General features: G+C 43.6%; 1 protein-coding gene across 2 annotated transcripts; it reads right to left on the bottom strand.

Moving 5' to 3' along the window:
- Window positions 1-2,666: 2,666 nt before the first annotated feature.
- On the bottom strand, window positions 2,667-20,035 carry Dio1 (iodothyronine deiodinase 1). Of its 2 annotated transcripts, XM_077791336.1 has the most exons (4): window positions 19,685-20,035; window positions 12,352-12,495; window positions 6,946-7,145; window positions 2,667-4,137 (listed from the first exon to the last, which is right to left on the bottom strand). In XM_077791336.1, exons 1-4 carry the CDS (start codon window positions 20,019-20,021, stop codon window positions 4,069-4,071), a joined length of 750 nt encoding a protein of 249 aa, XP_077647462.1. In that variant the 5' UTR covers window positions 20,022-20,035; the 3' UTR covers window positions 2,667-4,068. The 2 variants fall into 2 exon arrangements, with proteins under 2 accessions (XP_077647462.1, XP_077647463.1); XM_077791337.1 differs by lacking the exons at window positions 2,667-4,137; window positions 6,946-7,145 and adding an exon at window positions 10,384-10,440.
- Between the last annotated feature and the right edge of the window lie 3,852 nt (window positions 20,036-23,887).

Here is a 23,887-nt window from a genome sequence, read left to right as displayed (position 1 = left end):
TTCATTTCCTAGGCCTCCTGCCAGGCATAGGAGGCAATATCTTGGTGTCCGAATGGAGCATAGACTGCGAGTCCCCATGTTAAGGCAAGTACCACAAAAGGTATCACCCTCAGAGAAAGAGCAAAGTAGAAGGAAATCTTCCCTTCAAAAGCAGCAGACTGGGGCTGGGGTTGTGGCTTAGCGGTAGAGCACTTGCCTAGCATATGTGAGGCCCTGGGTTCGATCCTCAGCACCACATAAAAATAAATAAAATAAAATAAAGGTATCGTGTCCAACTACGACAGGGCCTTGAGTTCTATCCCTGGTACTGCAAAAAAGAAAGGAAAAGAAAAAAAAGCAGATAGTGTTGTGTTGACTACACTCCTATCTGGACAGGACATATTAACAAGCTTGTTTGCATACCAGTGCTTTACAATACTAATAAGCAGAATGGGTTTATTTTTGTGATCCAGACTCAAAGAGGTCCCCTCTAAAGAAGAATCCTCTTCTCTGTCATCAATTAGAATTGAACCTAAACCTCAAGCAGGCCTTTGCAAATATTCTTTATCAACCTTTGTCCATGTCATTGTCTCCATTTGAAATGCTTCTCCCTGCCTGTGTTTTCCAGGCTTTTCCCAAATATGGAAGTACTAGGCATCCTTATAAACCCAGTGCAAGTGTTGCTAGCTCCACAAAGCCTTGCTTGAATTCACGCAGCTCAGAGGGATTGCTCTCCCCTCTCTGACCTCTGAACATTTACCTTTATCTCAGGCTAACATATCATATTGCATCTTGAATGGTTACTGTGGTGTCTGTGTGCCCCGCCCCCAGGAGATTAAGCTGCTAGAGGACAATAGCTGTGCCTTCTCTGTCTTTGCATTACTCCACACACTGAATTAGTGCTCAATTCATGTCTGATGCATTAAATTGAAAATAATTGAACTGGAAAGCCTGGGGTATTTTGTCATTCTAAAAACTCTTCAGTTCCAGCTCCTATCATTTGTTGAAAACCAGGAGGTTCTGATGCGTTTATAGACATGCCATGGAGGACCATCTGAGAAGTGGTTCAGAAGACTGTTGTCTCCTATGCCAGATTCTTCTGTGGAACTTAGCACTTATCAAGGACAGTGCTCAGTTCTGCTTCAGTCCCATTGATGTCACAGCTACTTGTTCTCAGTATAACTTCACAAACTCATGCCTGTGTTGGCTGGTTATCTGGATAGGATGGAGAATTTTTATTCAGTGTCTCTTCTTTCCTTTCAATCCACAACCCCCAAAAAGGCAGCCCAAGAAGGCAGTTGCAGAATGACAACTATTCTCTTGGTAATACCCAACACTCCCATGGTGTTTGCTCCAAGCCAGGCACAGTGTTTTACTCATGAGTCCTCTCTGGCAGGCACTACTGATGTCCCATTTTATACTTCAGGATACCAAGGCAGCCTAACCAAAGTAGAGAGCTAGCAGAAATAGAGCTAAGACTCTGGCCTTGACATTAGAAGTGGAGTTGGATCCCACTTGATTATTTACTACTTCTGAGAACTCACAAGTTACTCAACTCTCTGAGTCTTGATTTCCTCATCTATAAAATGGGGATAATAATCTCTTTAGGATAGGAGAAATTAAATGAGAACACATTTTAAAATGCCTATACTTGGTAGATGATTAATAACAACTCTTTTTTAGTGGAATAAAATGTGTGAGCATAGTGACACACGCCTTTAGTCCCAGCTACTCCGGAGACTGAGGTGTGAGCCCAATTAGAGGCCAACCTGAACATAATAGCCAGACCCTATCTATGAAAAACAAAAGTGAAATAGCTAGATTAAAAAATATTAATATGAGGGGCTGGAATTGTGGCTCAGCAGTAAAGTACTTGCCTTGTACATGTGAGACACTGGGTTTTATCCTTAGCACCACATTAAAAAAATAAAAAATAAAAAAATAAAGATGTTGTGTCCATTTACAACTAAAAAAAAATTAAAAATATTAACATGGCAGGGTGGGGGGTGGTTCATGCCTATAATCCCAGTGGCTTGGGAGGCTGAGACAGGAGGATTGCAAATTCAAAGCCAGCCTCAGCAAAAAGTGAGGTGCTAAACAACTCGGTGAGACCTGTCTCTAAATAAAACAAAAAATAGAGCTGGAGATGTGGCTCAGTGGTCGAGTACCCCTGAGTTCAATCCCCAGTATCTACCCCCCCACTAAAAAAAAAATTATCATGGGATTGAATTTGTGGTTCAGTGGTAAAGTGCTTGCCTAGCATGTACAAGGCACTGGGTTCAATTCTCAGCACCACATTAAAAAAAATAAATAACTAAAGGTCCATTGACAACTAAAAAAATTTTTTTAAAGAACATTTAAAAAAAATTAACATGGTAGCAACTAAGGCAGAGCCACAGAGAACGTGTTCTCATGCTGGCAAAATGCACCCCCAAGTCCATCCTTTTGTCACGTTGTGACCAAAGTTTGATTCCAATGTGAAAAATTATTTCCCTCCAGCAGGATTCCTAAGACAGTAACGCATTTGACATGTAACACATAAAGACTGAGTATTCTTCCCACCAAATGGGGCCCCTCCAGCAAATGATATTTTTGCTGATCAGATTACATTGAGTTATAATAAAAGATAGTTCAGGCTGACCGAAATTGGAAAAGAAAATGTAAAGATCACACTGAAGCCATCCAAAATAGCTTGATATGTTTTAATTGTTCTGTATTAGCTTGCTGCATCTTAGAACATTTTCTTAAAATCAAGTCACAGCTGTGGATACTTTAGGCTGTGGCCATCATAAACAAATATGAAAAGAAGCAGAGTTAAAACAGATGAATTCTAGGGCTGGGTTGTGGCTCAGTGGTAGAGTACTTGCCTAGCAGGTGTGGGGCACTTGGTTCAATTCTCGGCACCATGTATAAATGAATAAATAAAATAATGGTCCATTGACAACTAAAAAATATTTTTTAAAAAACAGATGAATTCTAAAGGTTATCCATTAGTCTGATGTGATCTAACACAAATGACCATTTAGAGACTAGTGAAGATCTTGAGGAAACAATTTCAATTATGAGCTTCTATGTAGCTGAATGATAGCTTTTGCTAGTGCTTATTGTCTGCTTTGGTCATGATCATAATGCTTTTGGGAAGCCAAAAATCCTCCTCCTTGATAAGTGAAAATCGTGGAATATACCAGAGAACAGAGAGCCAGATTTCTGTGAAATATATTCAAAGATGGTAAAGTGAAAACTCTCCTTCTCCTGGCAGAATTGGAGATGGTTACCATGGAAACTGACTCATCACCACCACTGACTGATTTAAATCTTTTGTCAAGGAACGAGTTATCCGGGTTATCATTTCTTCTCTTCCCGTGCCCTCCCCTTCCAATTCCTCATCTCTCCCTAACAAGTGGAAGTCTTCCTGTGCTTTGTTCCAAAAGCCAATTTGGTGTCTTAAATGATCAGTCCTATGAATGGCAGGTTTGGCCAAATGGACTTGCCTCACAGAAGGGGTGCCATATTGAACACTTGGTATTAGAGCAGCAAGGGAGACGCCACATTTCAGGAGTAAGCCAGTGGAGGGTGACTGCCATTTCACTAGAAGACATTGTGCGGAGAATATGGTTTCCACTGAGGGAGCAGGGTGGAGTTGCATGTTAACAATTCACTTGCCTGAACAGCTCAGGTGTTACTTCAGTTTATAAAAATTTGTGCTGGGCACAATGGCACACGCCTATAACCCCAGAGACTTGGGAGGCTGAGGCAGGAAGCTCAAAAGGTAGAAGCCAGCCTGGACAATTTAGTGAGAAATAAAATAAAAAACAAAAAGGGCTTGGGATGTGGCTCAGTGGTAGAGCAACCCTGGGTTCAATTCCTAGTACTGGGAAAAAAAAAAAAGGAAACAATTTGTCCTGATTGGGTGCTGTGACCTGCCCTCTCTAGTAGTAGTTGTTTGCTTAAATTTGAAAAATTAATTTTGAGCTAGTAGTTCAGCTGGGAACACAGGTCAAAGGTGAAAGTCAGCTGGGCTGAGGGGAGAGCCACGCCTGAGGAGTCCTTCTGTGGATCACCTGGACAGAGCTGGTGAATCTGTCTACATTAACTGTGGAGCTTTTCCAGAACAGCACGAACTTCCTCTGGATGGTAGTTCCAAGGGCCAGGTTTACCCTGCAAGAGAAATGAATCAGGCATTCCCAGATTTCCAACCTGCAAGGAATATGTAGGTCTGGAGCTTCGTTGTAGATCTGGACTAAGATCTATGTGGTGTTATCAGTACAGTGTGGCCAATGGCAGATTTGCGCAACAATGAGGTGGATCAGATCATCCAGGGAAAGTGGGTGGCGTGGCACCAACATTTAATGAGAAGACTGGACTGAGATAGAAGAAAACTAGAGGCAAAGTTACCGAGTTTTAGGAGGAGAAAAGGATCTTTTTTTGTTTGTTTGTTTTAAATAAACTTTTCTTCCCTCATTAGACCTTCAGACCTTTAGACCTTCCTTTCCTCTTCAGTCCCCACAGAAGCTCCACTCATTCTGCATCAAAAACACCTCTGCTCCTCCAGTCCCCCTGCCCTAGAGATGCCCTCTGCACTCCCTAGTCCTGGCAGCCACCACACCTCCCAACTATCCTGCTCCCTCCAGTCCATTCTTCACCCAGTAGTCAATGGCCTCCCTTCCTTTGTTGGTACTGGGGATTGAATGAAACCAGGGGTGCTTTGCCACTGAGTCATATCCCCAGCCCTTTTTATTTTTTATTTTGAGACAGGGTCTCTTAGTAGTTGTTTAGGGCCTTACTAAGTTGCTGAGGCTGGCCTTGAACTTGCAATCTCCTGTCTCAGCCTCTCGAGTCACTGGGGTTATAGGCATGTGCCACTGCATCCAACAGCCAATGATCTTTCTAAAGAACCGATCTGATCATGCCTGTCTTCTACTCAAAATCTTCATATGGCTCTTCTTTGCCCTAAGATGAAAGCTGAACTCCTTGATCCAGGATCAGACCCTGTAACCCAAGTGCCTCCAATTCCCTATTCACACCTACCCTATATACCTCAGGGCCTTTGCCACCTGTTCCTATATTTGCAATGACCTTCACTCCCTGTGCTTACTTGACTGACTGCTTATGCTTTTTTTTTTTTTTTTTTTTTTTTTGGCTACTGGGAATTAAACCCACAGTACTTAACCACTGGGCCACATCTCAGCCCTCTTATTTTATTTATTTTTAATTTTGAGACAGGTGCTTGCTAAGTTGCTAAGGCTGGCTTTGAACTCACGATTCTCCTGCCTCAGCCTCCCTAGTCATTGGGATTACAGGCATGCTTCACCTTATCCAACAGACTGCTTATGCTTTAAGGCCATACTTGCCACATCCTCTGAAATATCCACCCTTCCTCAGGTTGGAAAACCTGCAGTTTGAGAGCCAAGTTATTTCTGATAACATACATTCTTCACTTACAGATGGTCTGTGACTGCTTCTTTGCTATAACTGCAAAACTGGATGCTGGGAATTCAGGGTTATCTGGTCCACAAAGTAAAAAATATTGACCATCAAGGCCTTTACAGAAAAGGTTGCTGGTCTCTGCTGTGGAATCTCAGCATTCAGGACATTGTATTACTACTCTTTTTTTTTTTTTTTTGAATATTTTTTAGATGTATGGACCTTTATTTTATTCATTTATTTATATGTGGTGCGGAAAATTGAACCCAGTGCCTCACATATGCTGGGCAAGCCCTCTACCACTGAGCCACAGCCTCAGCCCCTGTATTACTACTCTTATTTGGGTCTTCCCAGACTGTGGGCACCTTGAAGTAAGGCAGGGATCATTCAATTCATTTTTGTGTTTCCAGGATTTGCACAGGGCCTAATCCAGGGTAGGGACTTTGTGCCCAGGATCTTAGAACCATGTGTCAGGGAAGGGGCAAGAAGAGGGACCTGCATCCTTGTATTGTGACCCTTAGAACATTGGGGTTCCATGTACAAGATGTTGCTTATTTCACCTGTATAAGTAGGGCCATGAGCAGAATAGCATCCAAGTAGTTGGATATCATCAGTTATCCAAGGCTGCAAATCCTTTCAGCAGCTCTAAACTTATTTCCTCCTCTCAGAGACCAATACTGTCCAAGGAGCCAGAGGCTGTGCCTATGTGTTAGCTCCTGTTCCCTAGTAAGGCTGGAGACCATGAGGGGAAAACCATCACCAGGAAGCCTGGACTCAGTTCTCTGGTTGCATCCCTGCTTCAACATTTCCAGCTCCTACCCATAGAGTCGGCTCTCTTTAGGTTCCTACATCCCCTCCAGAGCCAGGCCTGCCTCAGTGATGAGCAGCTTCAACCCTCTCTATCCTGCTGCCTCTCATGGGGGCAATTGAAATCAAAGCCTTGCCTAGTAACCTTGGGCAAGTCAGTTCCCCTCTCTGAGCATCAAAATAAAACAGAAACATCTTCTATTTATCTCCCAGTTGAAAGTCAGGGTTGGGCCAGTCGTCTGGGTTCAGAAGGCAGCTAGTAGGATGCAGTTATGGTCCAAATGCCAGGGCTTGCCCAGTGCAGTGTTGCATACTTTTAATCCCAGCAGTTTAGGAGGCTGAAGCAGGAGGATTGCAAGCCAGCCTCAGCAATTTAGCGAGGCCCTAAGCAACTCAGTGAGACCCTGTCTCTAAACAAAATACAAGAAAAGGGCTGGGGATGTGGCTCAGGGGTTAAGTGCTCCCTGAGTTCAATCCCTGGTGCCAATAAATAAATAAATAAATAAAATCCAGGGCTTTCATGGGCATCATTTCCTCCCTGGTGAGGTGGGGACCAGTCTGTTCATTTTGCAGAAGAGGGAACTGAAGCTCCAAAAAGGGAAAGAATTTGCCCATGGTCACATGACTAGCAGTGATTTGAATCTAGAGTCTCCCTGATACAAAGCCCTCTTTTTGCCTTTGTCTTTCCTGGACCTTCTTGGCCCTCCCTGGGCCTCCTGCCCCTGGGTCACCCACCTTGTAGAGGATCCTGCCCTCCTGGAGTATGTAGAGCCTCTCGGGCAGGGCTGCGTAGAGCTGGCTGCTCTGGTTCTGCATGGTGTCCACCACCACAGGGCACTGGGGACTCTTGGCCAGCAGCATGTGGGCTGCCCATAGGCGGTCCTGGAGGTTCTGATGAATCTTGATGTCCACATTATTCTTAAAAGCCCAGCCATCTGGAAGAGAAAGATTAGGCACTCAAGCTGTACAAACAGGGCACCCAATTCCTCAGGCTAAATACCACTTTTAACAGAAGGTCCCAGGTAGAGGAGCCCTTGGCCATGATTTGGTCCAGTTTCCTCTTATAGGTCTATCTGCCAGGTTATATAGACAGTTACTGATTGACTCAAAACTGAAGCCCCGGACTCCTGGCTTCCAGGCCTCATCTCTTCAATGTAGATAGTCCAATCAATAGAGAGCGGCTTCTTGATATTTAGTAAGCATATATGTCACTCAGAGGCTTTGTTACAGGGAAATTCTGATTCATCCTGTCTAGGGTATGACTGAGAGTCTAACCTGCTCCCAGAATGTAAGGTGCCTGGACCACACTTTGGGAGGCAGTGGTCTAGAACTGTGGTTATCTAAGTGTGTGGGCTCTAGACCAGCTACAGCAGCAGCACCTGAGAGCCTGTTAGTAATGCAGATTCTCAGGCCCCACCCTAGACCAACCAGTGGTGGGACCCAGCCATCTGGGTTTTAACAGACTTTCAGATGATTTGAATGCACTAGTGCATTATAACTAGTTTAAAAAACTACTGCTCTAAATTAAAACTATGCTGATATTTCATCTCACTCTAGTCAGAATAGCAATCATCAAGAATACAAATAACAATGTTGGCGAGGATGTGGGGGAAAAGGTACATTCACACATTGCTGGTGGGACTGCAAATTGGTGCAACCACTCTGGAAGCAGTATGAAGATTCTTCAGAAAACCTGGACTGGAACCACCATTTGACCTAGTTAACCCATTCCTCAGGTTATGCCCAAAGGACTCAAAATCCACATACTATAGAGATGCAGCCACATCCATTTTTATAGCAGTGCAATTCACAATAGCTAAACTATGGAACCAACCTAGGTGTCCTTCAACAGATGAATGGATAAAGAAAATGTGGTATATATACACAATGGAATATTACTTTGCCATAAAGAAGAATGAAATGATGGCATTTGCTGGTAAATGGATGGAACTGAAGACTATCATGCTAAGTGAAATAAGCTAATCCCAAAAACCAAAGGCCAAATGTTCTCTCTGATATGTAAAGACTGACACACAATAAGGAGGTGGGGGGGGAGAATAAAAGTTCATTGGATTAGATAAAAGGAAACGAAGGGTGGGGAGGGGGGATGGGAATGGGAAAGACAGTAGAATGAAGCAGACATAGTTTTCCTATGTTCATATGTGAATACATGACCCGTTTAACTCCACATCTTGTACAACCACAAGGATGGGAAGTGATACTCCATGTATGTTCCAGTCGAAATACACTCTACTGTCATGTATAACTAAAAAGAACAAATAAAAAAATAAAAACAAAACAAAAAACTATTACAAAAGAGTTTAGAAAACTTTCCTCTCCTGATTATTCATAATCAAAATGTTCTTTCCAAAATACAAATCTGACCATGTCACTCTCCTCCTCAAATCTTTTGGTGCCTTTCTAACACCATCCAGATAGATCCCAGCCTCCTCAGTATGGTCCATGAGGCCTTCTGCCCATCTCTCTAGTCTTCCTCCAGCTCTTGGCTCCAGGTAAATGGGTGAGGTACTTGGATTCCTCGACCCCCACCCCCAGGCTGTCTCTGACCTTTGCTCTCTTTTTGTTACAGTAGCTAACTCCACCTCAGTGTGAGCAGAGTGGAGCCTTCTCTTTCTTGGATTAGGCACTGTGACTTCTGCCACTGCAGCTGATGTTGCTTTAGCTCTATTGACAACCTAAGATAAGCTGCTCAGGGTGAGCTCAAAGCCTCCTATAGCTGCCAGCCTGGTAGTGACCCTTGTTCTCATCCCCTTCTATGCAGTTTTCCTGCCTCCTAATCACACTGCCTTCCAACCCATTATCCTCCCTGTCCTTTAGAGACTCGCCACAATGGGCCCACAAGTTGAAAAAACTGCTCATAGCCTTGCCCTTCCATTTGCCCCATTTCTGGGGAACCTGGAATCCAGGTAATGTAGTCATAGGTTCCTTTGGAAGCCACGGGCCCATGTTTACAATAATAGTTGGCCTGCAGGTGAGATAAGTTGCTTAAGTCTATCCACAGAGTCTGCATCACCTCCTTAGTGCTCCTAAGTCTCCTTACTCAGTATCTTTCTCCCAAGTTAAACCAGCCCTTCAGATTCACCTCAAGATACAAATGTCTGGCCTGAGATATTATTACTCATTATCAAAGATATTATTACTCATCATCAAATTTCTTGATGATAATAACACCAATTTCTATTTACGCCATGTTTAGGCAGCCATGTCCACCGTGGGCTCTTGGAGCTTCCCAGCTGCCTCCCATGGGAGGCCAAGCAGGGATTCTCAGCCCCATGGTACAGCTGAGAACATGAGAGGAACAGCGACTTTCCTCCCCAAATATAAATGTAACTTCCTTACAGGAAGGAACTGTATATACATCTTTTCTCTCTATTTCCCTAGCCCCAGCAGGCCTGGGCACATTGTAAGTGCTCAGTAAGAAAAGTTGAATGAATGATTCCGTGAGGCAGATGATGTCATCCCATTTTTATGGTAGAGAAGCAGACGCAAAAGGGAAGTTGACCAAAATCCCATGAGCAGCACATAATGGAGCTGGACTCACACCCAGGTCTGAAACTCCAATGTCTGGACCTTCCCACTATACCTTGTGCCTCCCTGTATTTTACTTGGACAAACGGGATGTGTAGAGAAAGTCAAGTCAACTAATTTGGGCCCTAAAGACTGGCCCAGACCTCCTGGGTCTGATGGATACTAGCTCTGTACGCTTTATTTCTGAGATATAAGTTATGCCCAGTTCTGTCTGGTTGATAGAAACAAGGACCCGGAAGAAGGAGATGGGGAAGAGGAAAAACTGTCAGGACAGGGCAGGAAGCCTTTCCTTGGTGGCTGAGGTAGATAGCTCTAGTTTCCAGAAAGGTTTAAACCTACCTGGTCTGATTCTGGGAAAAAATGAGTCAGGGACAGGTATCAGGACCAGGAAACAATGTCGGTGATATTCCAAACCCTCTTGTCACAATTTGCAATTTACTATTTTGGAAATTAAAACTGGATCCTCCAGGACCTTGTGACTCAAAGTATGGTCCCTGGACCAGCAGCTTTGCCCTTACCTGGCCCCATGCCAACCCTCTGGAGCCAGAATCTGCATTTCAATAAGACACTTAAGTGGGCTGGGGATGTGGCTCAAGCGGTAGCGCGCTCGCCTGGCATGCGTGCGACCCGGGTTCGATCCTCAGCACCACATACCAACAAAGATGTTGTGTCCGCCGAGAACTAAAAAAAAATAAAATAAAAAAAATAATAAAAAAAAAAGACACCTAAGTGATCTGAGCACACAGTAAAGTTTGAGAAGTGCCTCCCCAGGAAGGCTAAATCAAACTAGGCTTGGCTGAACTCCAGCTGTGTGACGTGGAGGCATTGTCTCTTCTCAGCCTTGGAGACCACAGATGCCAGTTTCTCTGCCATAGGTCTCTTTCTTTAACTGGTGCCTGCTATTCTCACAAAGGGATATCTCACAAAGAGATACTTTGTGCTCATTTTTGCTCTCCTGTCCCCTGGGCTGTTTTAAAACAAATTTTATTATGGAAAATTTCAAATATATGTAAGAAAGAACAGTATAATGAGCCTATCATAACATTATCCTATTACAATATTTTTAATTGCTTCAAAATCACCAGGTAAGGACAGATGCTGCCAGTTAAAAGAGCACAGTATAAGTTGAAAGCAGCTTTTAAGCTTTTGTGTACATTTATGTCACTATGTAGTAGGCTACAGGTAGGGCCCTGGAATATACATTTTCAGTAAGCAAGTGGTTCTGTCACTAAAGATCTGGGGACCATATTGGGAGAAAGTACTACTGGGTCACCTTGGCTGAAGATTAATCAGAATAATCTCTGTGCTTACAAGACATGGACAAGCCAGCAAGGCTAACTGGCCTATACATTATCCATCCTGTTTTTACAGAGCTCTGACTGTGACGTGGGCTATACTGAGTTCTGGGTGACAGCAGTGTATCAGACAGCATCTCTCCCATTCTGTGGGGAGATGGATGAAGAAATGGCACCTGTTCCATTCTGCCACACAAGCCTTCCTGCCTTCCCCAATCTTTGGATTTGAGACTTGGGCCAAATTCATGAGTTCAGTCCCCATGAAAATCAGAGAAGAGATGTGTCTGACCATTTTGTAAAGTAAGGGGTTTAGACCACGATATACATGTTTCCTAGAGGGACATGTATGCCTCTTGTAAGGAAGAATTATCTCTGACTATCTTCGACTTTCCTAACAAAGGATGATTTCCCATGAAATGATGATGATGGGTGACGGGCAGGTAGGGACTATAGAAAGGATTCTTACCCAGGAAAGAATTGGCCTATGTCAGTGGTTCTCTCACTTGGGATCCCCAGATCAGCAGTATCAGCATCACTCATAAGAAATACACATTCTCAGGCCTGTCTAAGGCAGTCTGCTTTAAACCAGCCCTCCAGGTGCTTCTGATACTTACCACAGCATGAGAACTACTAACTCACATGAATCATATCTCTTTGAGTCTTAGGATATATTTTTTTCTTTTTAGTGTTGGGATGGAACCCAAGGGCACTGTGCCACTGAGCTACATCCCCAGCACTTTAAATTTTTTCATTTTGAGACGGGGTGGGGGAGTCTTGTTAAACTGCTGAGGTTGGTCTTAAACTTATGATACTTCTACCTCAGCCTCCCAAGTCACTGGGATTACAGACATGCGCCATTGTGTCCAACTGTTTTAGGATGTATAGCAGTCATTACTAATGACTGTACAAATAACTATACTTACAAATAACTGGATAGCAGTCATTTCACCGATTTCAGGTCCAAATTCCTTATAAATGTGCTCAAGTCAATTGCTCTCCCTTGATTTCCCTATTTATCTTAAAAGGTTAGAATGCTCTCTTGCCAGACCCCCATCTCTCCAGGTTTTCTGTTTTTTTTTTTTTTTGTTGTTGTTGTTGTTGTTTTTGTGTGTGTGTGTGTGTGTCCTGGTTAAAAGCAAACCATGAAGTGAGTGGTGGGTAAATCCAGGGCGGCGATAGGGAGATGGCGGGTGCTTGATGAATAGCAGTTCTTTTCCTCCAGCCCACTTCCAACCTTGTATGGGGAGAGGGAAAAGAGAGGGTGTGAATAGCAAGAGGCAAAAACATCTTTCTGTACCTGATGCATGTGCTTCTTCAATGTAGATGATGAGAAAATCTGCTATGGGACTAAAGTCTTCAATAAGTTTCTTGAATTGGTCAAATTTGAAAAGAAATGAAGGTCAGGTGCAACTTCCAAAATTCAGCACCAGTGGTCTGTTGCCTAAAATGGAAGAACAACCATTATAAGCCAAGAATCTGCACAATTTATTTTTTTCAGAAAGAGAGAGGGAGATTTTTTTTAATATTTATTTATTTATTTTTTTTTAGTTTTCGGCGGACACAACATCTTTGTTTGTATGTGGTGCTGAGGATCGAACTCGGGCCGCACGCATGCCAGGCAAGCGCGCTACTGCTTGAGCCACATCCCCAGCCCTGGCACAATTTATTGATTTATTTTTGGCAAGCATCATCTTCACTCCTGCCTTTAATTCTGTTACTTTTATTGTCTCTCCAGAATGAGCCCTGGGCACAGGCAGGGGCCTAACCCTAGAGAGTGTGACTTAGCAGGGGATGGAGCTGGTTTCCGCCTTTCTAAAATGAGAGGTTTACGTTAGGTGATCTCGGTGGTCCACCTGCAGATGATGGTGCTTAAAATAATTACAGGGGAGTCTCTTTTATGCAGTTTATGAGGCAAACAGGCCTCCATTCTCTCAGGTGATGGGATTAATAATACTGCAAAGTAGGTAGAATTTCCCCATTTTACAAAGAATCTGAGGTTTATAGACCTCTAGGACCAACACACAGCAGGTCAGTGGTGAAGTTACAATGAACACTTTGGCTTCTGGACTTTGAAGATAGTGCCCTTTCCAATCAAAGTGCCTCGGTTTCCTCGTCCGTAAGTAGACATAATTATAATACATACATATTTTATAGGATTGTTATGAAAAATAAATAAATACTGATAAGGGCTTAAAATGGTGGCTGGTCCATAGTAGGTGCTCAATAAATGCTCTCTGCTCTTATCTCCTCCCTGAGTTCTAAAATGGGGAGGCCATGAAGAGGTGGGAGTAGAACCTGCTACAAAATGAAAATGCAGGGACTCTTGTTCAAAAAGTACAGGGAAGTGCCATCATTTATTAAAATAAAGATTTTTCTTTTCTTCTAAAATCTCTATCTTGACCTAGCATGCTGCTTTTTAGTTGCTATTTAATATCACACTCCCCCGCAAGAAACAGGGACATTCATAGGGTGAGTGCAGGCTCTTAAGTCACCCAGCTGCCTGCAATGCAGTGTGCATGTGTGCTGTGGCATCCTGGCTGCCCTCTCCCCTCAGACACCAGAACAAGGCACTGTGCCCTGGCCAGGAGCACGGAAGGCAAGTCAGACCTTTCTTACCTGCCTACCACCCCGACCCGAAATATATTTCACCCTGTCAGGGGAATGCTAGGCACTTTCATAGGGGAAAGGGGGATAAGAAGTTTCTCCCTCCAAGTCACCCCAATCACTTGCCAAATTGCACGTGGTGCTGCTAGCCAGGATGGGGACAGCCCTTCACATGCTCTGCCCAAAGACACTGGGGGATGCCAACACCTGACCCTGACCTCTCCCCTGCTGTGTCCAGGTGGTTCTCTCTGGGGCTAGAAGGTAAAACAGTCACTGGCTGGGAACAGGAAGAAGGGACATGTGGGGGTGGAAGAGTGGGCCCTGGAGAGCATGTCCCCAGCTGAGCTGCAAGGTCTGAAGGGCAAGGCTATGTGTCCTCGGCGCAGCCTCCATTGTCCCATTGGGATTCACTTACAAAATGCAAGTTCCAAGATAAACTTGTTAAGAATTTCAAGACAGGGGCTGGGGATGTGGCTCAAGCAGTATCGCGCTCACATGCGTGCGGCCCGGGTTCGATCCTCAGCACCACATACCAACAAAGATGTTGTGTCCGCCGAGAACTAAAAAGTAAATATTAAAAATTCTCTCTCTCTCTCTCTCTCTCTCTCTCTCTCTCTCTCTCTCTCTCTCTCTCTTAAAAAAAAAAAAAAAAAAAAAAAAGAATTTCAAGACAGCTACTACAGAGTGTTAATCTCAAGGATGAGGCCTCTGAGTGTGAGACCGTGTGTGATTCACTGGTCCCATGCCCACGAAGTTAGTTCTGGGTGGGGGCCTTCTGGAGTTCCCCCAGCCTAGAGTTGGGGCAGCTTTGGGGAGAAGCCCGAGGATCGTTATGGTTGGAGCTGAAACATTGTTAAGGCCTGGTCAGACATCTCTTGGAGTAAGTGCTATCCTGCACTATGACATGGCCTATTTAAGTGTTCTCTTCCCCCAGGCTATGCGTTACTCCTTAGAGCAGGGCCTCATTCAAACTTGTATCCCAATCTCCAGCACACTCACATCCTACCTACAAGCATTTATTCAGAATTTATACTATTTAAGCCCTGCTGCCAACTGTTGGTTCAGTGGAGAGTGAGATTAGCAGGGCTGGGTTGTGGCTCAGCAGTAAAGTGCTTGCCTGGCATACGTAAGGCCCTGGGTTCGAATCTCAGCACCACATATAAATAAATAAAATAAAGACCCATGAACAACTTAAAAAAAATCATTCTTAAAAAAAAAAAAAGAGAGAGTGAGACTAGTAGGTCTCTGCTGTCTACAGTTTTGAGTTTTATTGAATGGGAAGACAGGCCAAAAGACAAGTTCAATACAGAAATGAAGTCATTTCAAATTCTGCTCAGTGTTATGAATGAGACTTAACAGAATCAGTTGGGTGAGGAAAGGCCTCTGAGGAGCTGCCATTGAACCTGAGAAGTAAAGGACAAAAGAAAAACAACCATGGGTAAAAGAGAAGAGCATTCCAGGCTCAGCTACTCAATGTGCAAAGCTCCCCTGGAGGGAGAGAGGGCTTAGTTTGTTCAAGATCCACAAGATCACTGGCTGGTACCAGGCAGGGAGCAATAAGAGGAGGTGATTGGGGAGTTTGGTGTGGGCTAGCGCAGGAGAGTCTTAGGGGCCTTGGTGCAAAATCTGAATTTTACTCTGGGTACAATAGGAAGACACGGAGATATTTTGCACATGTTGTGGATATTATTGCAGCTTTGGCTGTCCAGCCCCAAACCTCCTTTCTACTTGAAATTCTCTGTTTTGTGTACTATTGATGGGCGGCTGTGCCAAGCCTTGCTCTGTGGAAGACAGAGAGGACAGTTCTACTCTCTGCCCCCAGCAGCCAGGGTGCAGGCAGTGACCCTCCCAACCCCCAGTGAGTGGATTAGATCCTCCCACATAGATCATTGATGTTAGAGTCTTGAGATGGCAGAATTCATTCATAGCCCAATGGTGATGCTTCTGTCAGGGATAGTAATGGGTTTGCCCAGCACCATAGTGACAGCTGGATCCTGGTGTGACCATTGATGCTGAAAGCAGCCTATACTCAGGGCTCCAGCTGTTATTGATTCCAGGGAGACCCCAACATCTTTCCAATAGGTTCCTTGGTGGGTGGATGTGGATGTGACCAGTAAAACCATAGTGAGTTTCTATTGCTTGCAAGCCAGAGTCCTGACCGCTTCAGTAGATCTGTGTAGTGATCAGATTCACACTTGAATATCACTGGCTACTCTGTGGAGAAAGGACTGAGAGTGACAATGGAAGTGGGGAAGAAGCAGTTAGGGGACCTCGCGGAAGTCCACTTGAGAGACAGTAGGAACCAGGGCTGGTGTGTAGGCCAAGGTGAAGGGGGGAAAGTGGAATTGACCTGGCTTGCTGATGGTTGGAGACAGAGGGCATCTTAACCTGCTTGGGTTTATTTGGTCAGTTATACACCCCCCTTGTTCTGCAAAGGATTTGAAGCATTTTGCATATATAATAAAATATTAAGTAGAAACTAAAGGAAAAAAAACATGGTTTTCTGGAAGGCATAGAACAGGAGGGAAAAATGGACAACTTAGCAGGCTCAAAGGTCCTGTGCATTTATAGTGACTGAGCTATATAAATGACTCTGAGTCTCTTGGTAGCCAAGTAAAAGGAGAAACCCAATCAGTATTTTTTTAACTTTATTGATTTCTTTATATGCGGTGCTGAGAATAGAACCCAGTGCCTCTCACATGCTAGGAAGTGCTCTACCACTGAGCTACAACTCCAGCCCCAATTAGTTTTTTATTTCTAATTTTTCAGTCTACAGTATGAGGAGAAGGTAGGTCAGTTTCTCTGAAGATACAAAGTTTTCCTTGTCTTTGACTCACAGGATTTCTTCATAGGAGGTCCCAGGAGGCATGAAGTGGGCCTCAGTCCTCCTGGTTGATTGCATGGTGACTCCTCACCCACATGACAAGGAGGCCCAGGCATTAGCAGGGAGGCTCTGAGCGGTCATTGGACTCCAATGATCCCAGGGAGTCACTCTTCAGATAAGAAAAGTAACTTAGGGTCAGGGCTGGCTCTAAATATTAGCTGTCTGGATTTTTTTTTTTAATTGGCAAAATATTCAACACCCGCTCATCAGGACCCTGGAAGGAACAGAGCCATTTGTTTAATTATTTATAGTGGTTGGGTACAGTGGCCAGTATTGAGGGCAAAGTTTAAACTTAGTTCCCTGCTTTCCTGATAGCCAAGAAAGGAAGGATGGGTATCAGAGCGTGGCTGTGTTTAGGGCTGGGCCTCTGCCCATGACCGCAGGCCCCAGTACAGAGAATGCCATTTTAAGAATATCAGGAAAGGATGGTCAAGTTCAACTGGGAAAACTGCTCCATAGTAGAACTGGACTTGGGCCCACTCTCATGATTGCTGGGCCAGTAAATTAGCCCCCACATCAGGCTCTCTTGGCAGAGAAATCCCATTTGTCCTTACTAGGAGACTCTTCAAGTACATTTGTATATTTTGGAGAATTTTAAACAGGAGATGAAATAAAGTCAGTTTCATCTAAACTCTCAGATGCCCAGAAAACAAATCATCCATTACTTGCCTTCTGCCACAACTTGTCAGTTATTTGAGGTTTTACTCTCTCTCTCTCTTCTCTCTCTCTCTCTCTCTCTCTCTCTCTCTCTCTCTCTCTGTGTGTGTGTGTGTGTGTGTGTGTGTGTGTGAATTGTGTATATGTGTGCTTGTGCATGGATGTGCAGAGGATGGGAGATGGCTGAGAATTTCTCTGATGCCCTTTTGTCTTATTCATTAACAGAAAATATACCAGCTAGTTCTGGCTCTGCCAAGAACTTGCCGTGTGACTCTAAACAAGTCATTTACCTCTCTGGCCCTTTGCATCTGAAAAAATGAAGGAGTTGCTTTAGGTGAATTATAAAGAATCTTCCAGTTCTCCCAAATCTGTGGCTCTAAAATGAGTTCAGAGTTTATACCTAAAGCATACAACAGAGCATTTTAATGGCCTGGTAGTAGTCTAAAGAAGTTACAGGATGTCTTTCTAATAAGCAGAACTGATCATATTTACTCTCAGAACTCACCAACACCCTCAGGATAACATCTATCTGAAGATAAGACACATGAGGCCCTCCAAGCTCTGGCCCCTAATGATGGTTTCTGTTTAATTTTTCATCCCTTCTTCTTCTTCTTCTTCTTCTTTTTTTTTTTTTTTTTTTGTATTATTGGGGATTAAACCCAGGGCTGCTCTACCACTGAGCATTTTTTAGTTTTTATTTCATTTTGAGACAGGTTTTCACTAATTGGCCCACTCTAGCCTTGAATTTATAATCCTCCTGTTTCAGCCTCCTGAGTAGCTGGGATTACAGGGGTGCACCAACATACCCAGCCCCTTCCTGCTTCTTGCACCCCATTTCTGCCAAACTGAAAGGTGCTCCTCTACCTCTCGGACCTCTTCTGTTCCTCCCATCTGTCCTGCCCTGCTCCCCAAGCCCCTTTTCCTCAACTGCACCAAGACTTTACATCCCGAGATGATAATGCTCACCATTTTTTTTTCCAGACAGCCTTCCCTTGACCATCTCCTTACCCCATCCACGAGAGGGCCCCTTCCCCAGAATCTCTGCTTCCCTTTCTCACTGGTCTGGATTATGAGGTTTTTCTAGGATAGAAGCCAGCAGTGTTTATTTCTATATGGCTAGAACATATTATTTCAGGAGACTCTGGATCATTGTGCTGAAGGTCAACTCTATTTTATAAATAAAGGGTTTTTATTTTTGTTTTTGTGCCTCTCAGTCTCCTTATTTTTCAGTCTCAGCTGCAGCAGCAGGAACCAGTGACAAAGTTAAATACTTTCTTTTTTCCTTTTTTTTTTGTGTTTTTTATTTTTGGTACTGGGGATTGAACTCAGGGGCACTCGACCACTGAGCCACATCCCCAGCCCTATTTTGTATTTTATTTAGAGACAGGGTCTCACTGAGTTGCTTAGCACCTTGCTTTTGCTGAAGCTGGCTCTGAACTCACGATTCTCCTGTCTTAGCTTCCCAAGCCTCTGGTATTACAGGCATGCACCACCGTGCCTGGCTGACAAAGTTGAATACTTTCTAACTGAAAGTATACATTTAAATGATGCAACTTGGACTGGGGTTGTGGCTCAGTGGTGGAGCACTTGCCTAGCACAGGTGAGGCACTGGGTTCAATCCTCAGCACTGCATATAAATAAATAAGTAAAATAAAGGTCTATTGATAACTAAAAATATATATATTTTTAAAAAATCATGGAACTCAATTCTATGAATTGGCCCTGAGGCAATCTGGTTTTCAGGAAACTGATCTTTGAAACTGATCTTTGGATAATTGGTATTCAGAAGATTGGCCTATTCTTGCATAGTGTCTGGCACATAGTAGACACACAATAAAATTAGTTGTTACACTGCTCTTGTAATCAATGGTAGTTTGATAAATGTTTTCGAATAAATCAAGGTCATTTGTGCACTCTGGTTTAAAATCATGAACAAACAAAAGAAAGAAAGAAATTATTGCCCTTCCCTCTGCTTAAAACAGTCTTCCCTTCTCAAGCTACAAAAATCTTCCTCATTCTTCAAGGCCAAGTTCCAAAGCCACCTCCTCTAGGAAGCCACCTCAGTCCTGCAGGCCAAGGTCATACCTTCAGAGCCTCAGGGAGCGGGTAATCTGTTTTGGGAAAGTGGGGGTTGGCTGCTTGCAGGAAGTGCCATTGAGTGGAAGTGTGAAGGATGAAGAGGATTTCACCAGGTAGAGGTGGACAGAGGGCAACCCAGGCAGAACCGACGACACGGTAAGAAGAGCATTCAAGGACTGAGAGGCCAGAGTGGGACAGAAGGCCTGGCTTGTGACTGGGGTGCCAGGGAAGGTTGTGATGCCACTCAGAGCAACAGAACTCAAGGGAGTCCCTCACTTCCTGAGCGGGATGAAGACAAGAAGCCCCAGAAGGAGCAGCTGGAGTGGGAGAGTTCAGCACCTTTCAACCTCTCTCTGTCCCCGCCCGCCAGACTTTCAAGCGCCCTAGCACACAGCAGCCTCCTGACCTTGTATGAAGTCCCAAATATTGCACTTCTCTCCCGAGAGGCGGATCACAGGGCAGTTTGGGGCTAGAGCCCCCAGCTCAGCCTTGTCCTCCAGTCGCTGCCAACGGACCTTCAAGACGAACCAGAAATACTGGATGCTGAAGAAGGTCGGGACCCAGTTGTCAGGGGAGAATTGGGGGTTTCTGGTCATACCAGTCTTCTGGCCCATGGCCAAGATATTCTGCGTGGCTCTTTCTGGAAACAGTGTCATTAACACTTTGCCCATGGCCACCTCTACAATCACCAATAAGAGTATCCATAATTTCTTTAGCCATAGGCCTGGCCGGAGCAACCCCATCTCGGCACAGCCAGAATTGGCTCTGAGGCTGATGGCCCCAGAGGCTGCAGCCAGATGACACTGGGCGGAGCTGGACAAAGGTACAGAGTCAGAGCAGCCAACTCCAGGCAAGAGGAAGGTGCCGTGGCAGAAGGTATTTGCTTTCCCGTCAATAAAGTGGAAAATTCCCAGCCAGGTATACAAAGGTCTGTTCTCATTCTTATTGTTTCAGTTTTGTCTTAGTTTTTGAGAGATTCGTTGATTTTAAATTCTCCCTTTGATTAATTTTATATATATATATATATATATATATATATATATATATATATATATATTATTTATAGATGGAGACAATGCCTTTACTTTATTTTTATGTGGTGCTGAGGATTGAACCCAGTGCCTCACAAGCGATCTAGTGTTGAGCTACACTTGCAGCCCCTTCCTTTGATTAATTTTTTAAAACAAATACTTAAAAAGATCCACACTTAAACCTTCCCCACTAAAAGATGTATTGCAAATGAATAACCTCTAATGTTAATTATTCTTTTAACAATATAAATGGTTCTTTTACTAGTGAAAGGTGGTTTCCCACTCTTTGCAGAGGCAAAGTCCCTTCCCAGAGGTTTTGGATCTGGACCTCCCAGGCAGTGACATCTCTGGGGCCATCAGCAGTTAAGGGCCTGAAACTCCTCTTAGCACTGGGAGAAGAGAGTCAGGTAAAACTCTCTGCTCTCAGGGAAGTCATAGTCTAGCGCAGGAAAGACAAGTAAACAGAAAATTGCCATTTAGTATATTAAGTAGAGAGACAGGATGCGTAGGGACATAGGTGTATGGAGAAATGGCAGCTTATTCTGTATAGAGAGGTCACGAGGCTTCCATGAGGAACTGATGTCTATGCTGCAATCAGAAAGACAGTGAGCTGTCAGCCAGGCAAAGTGGAGGGAACTGCATGGTCAAGGCCTCACAGCCAGAGCAAGCATGACTCAGAGAGGCTAAGAGTTGGAGAGTGTTTAAAAACACATCTAGAGGGCCAGGCATGGTGGTGCACATCTGTAATCCAAGCAGCCTGGGAGGCTGAGGCAGGAGGATCGAGAGTTCAAAGCCAGCCTCAGCAAAAGAGAGGTACTAAGCTACTCAGTGAGACCCTGTCTCTAAATAAAATACAAAACACGGTTGGGGATGTGGCTCAGTGGTCCAGTGCCTCTGAGTTCAATCCCTGGTCTCCCCACCCCCAGCAAAAAATGCACATCAAGAAAGAAAAAGTGGTCTGACTAAGCCTGTTCCGGTATTACATAATCCCTACGGTATTCGTTCACAAAGCTTTAGCTATTCGTCTCTGGCATTTATATACCTAAATACTCTCTGTTAGTAAGAGTGGTGCTGGGGATTGAACCCAGGGCCTTCTGCATGAGAGGCAGGCACTCTACCAACTGAAGGATGACAGGAAAGCTAGCACCAAAAGGTGTCAGCCTTGGCTCTAGGGTCCAGTAGGTATTAATTTTATTAATTAACTTTATTTAGGAAGTGGGGGATAAAAAGACCCTTCAAAATATGTTTCATTTTAGAGCTGTTCACAGCAAATACCACATATGGTGCCCAGTATTGAAGAGTACAGCTCCTATCTCTTCAAGCAAAGACAGTCCCTCCCACGTGCAGAGATTCACCACGTACCAAGAACCCCTGCATCCCTGAGATTGCTAAGGTTTTGGTTTTATAATGGGATTTTAATTTTTGTACTGCGTGCTTATATTCACAGCAAAATTGAACAGAAAATATAAGGAGTTCTCACACGTGCACAACCAACCCTGCCCCTTAGCAGCATCCCGTGCCAGAGTGGTACTTTTGTCACAATTGATGAGCCTCCATTGTCACATCATAATCATCTGAAGTCCACAGGTAAAGTTAGAGTTCACTCTTGGTGGTGTATAGTCTATACATCTGGACAAATGTATAATAACGTGTACCCATAATTATAGTATTGTACAGAATAATTTCACTGTCCAAAAATTCACTTGTTCTCCATCTATTCTTCCAGTAAACCCCAGTGCTCTAGCAATCACTATTTTTTTTAGTTGTTGATGAACCTTTATTTTTTATTTACCTGTTTATATGCTATGCTGAGATTTGAACCCAGTGTGTTACACATGCTAGGCAAGCGCTCCACCACTAAGCCTCAACCCCAGCCCACCAATCACTAATTTTTTACTGCTTCCTTAGTTCTTCTCTTTCTAGGGTGTTATGTAGTGAGAATAATATAGTATAAAGCCTTTTCAGAATGGCTTCTTTTACTTAGTAATTTGCTTTTGAGTTTTCTCCATATTCTTTTATGGCTTGATGGCTCACTTCTTTTTTTTTTTTTTTTAGTTTAGTTTAGTCCACACATGGACACACAATGCTTTTTTATTGTATTTATTTATTTTTATGTGGTGCTGAGGATCGAATACAGGGCCTCATACGTGTTAGGCAAGCGTTCTACCACTGAGCCACAATCCCAGCCCCCATTTCTTTTTCTTTTTCTTTCTTTCTTTTTGTTTTTTGGGTGCTGGGGATTGAACCCAGGGCCTTATGCATGAAAGGCAGGCACTCTACCAACTGAGCTATATCCCCAGCCCCCCTCATTTTTTTTAATTCTGAATAATATTCCATTGTCTGGATGTACTACAGTTTATCTGTTCATCTGTTTATCTGTTCATCTGTTCTATTGAAGACGGTGTCTTGGTTGCTCCTAATATTTATCAATTACGAATAAAGCTTCTTATAAACATCATGTGCAGATTTGGGGGTGGTTATAAGTTTTCAACTTATTCAGAAACACCAAGGAGTATGAATTATATGGTAAGAATATGTTTATTGTTGTAAGTAACTGCCTTGCTGTTTTCCAGAGTGGTTGGATTCTTTTTTTTTTTTTTTCCTTTTGATACCAGGACTTGAATCCAGGGATGCTTTACCACTGAGCCACTTTTTAATATTTTATTTAGAGACAGGGTCTCACTGAGTTGTCTGGGGCCTCGATAAATTGCTGAGGCTGGCTTTGAACTTGCAATCCTCCTGTCTCAGCCTCCTGCACTGCTGGGATTCCAGGCATGTGCCACAACGCCTGGCTAGAGTGGCTGGATTCTTATGTATTCCCCCAACAATGAATTAGAGGGGCTGGGGATGTGGCTCAAGCGGTAGCGTGCTCGCCTAGCATGTGTGCAGCCGGGTTCAGTCCTCAGCACCCACATACAAACAAAAGATGTGTCCGCTGAAAACTAAAAAATAAATATTAAAATTCTCTCTCTCTCTCTTTAAAAAAAACAATGAATTAGAGTTATTTAAAAAAAAAAAATATATATATATATATATATATATATATATATATTTAGTTATAGATGGACACAGTATCTTTATCTTATTTATTTATTTTTATGTGGTGCTGAGGATCAAACCCAGTGCCTCACGCGTGGGAGGCAAGTGCTCTACCACTGAGCCACAACCCCAGCCCCTGAATTAAGAGTTTCTATAGTTGCACAGCTTTGCCAATATTTATAATTAATTTTAACCTGTAATTCACCAATGACATTGAGTATCGTATGTGTGTGTGTGTGTGTGTGTGTGTGTGTGTGTGTGTGTGTTTTGCTGAGGATCAAATCCAGGGCCTCCTGGATGCTAGGCAAGTTCTCCATCACTGAGCTACATCTCCATCCCTTTTTCAATTTTTATTTTGAGACAGGGTCTCATTAAGTTGCCCAACCTGATCTCAAACATGCAATCTTCCTGCCTCAGGTTCCCAAGTAGCTGAGATTACAGGTATGCACACCATGCCTGGGAAAGCATCTTTTTATATCTAGATACTTCTTGACTTTTGATGGGGTTATATCCTGATAAACCTAGTGTAAGCTGAAAAT

The sequence above is a fragment of the Urocitellus parryii genome, chromosome 11 (assembly GCF_045843805.1).
Source record: "Urocitellus parryii isolate mUroPar1 chromosome 11, mUroPar1.hap1, whole genome shotgun sequence".
Classification (NCBI taxonomy): Eukaryota; Metazoa; Chordata; class Mammalia; order Rodentia; family Sciuridae; genus Urocitellus; species Urocitellus parryii.
This window is presented reverse-complemented; position numbering and strand designations above follow the sequence as displayed.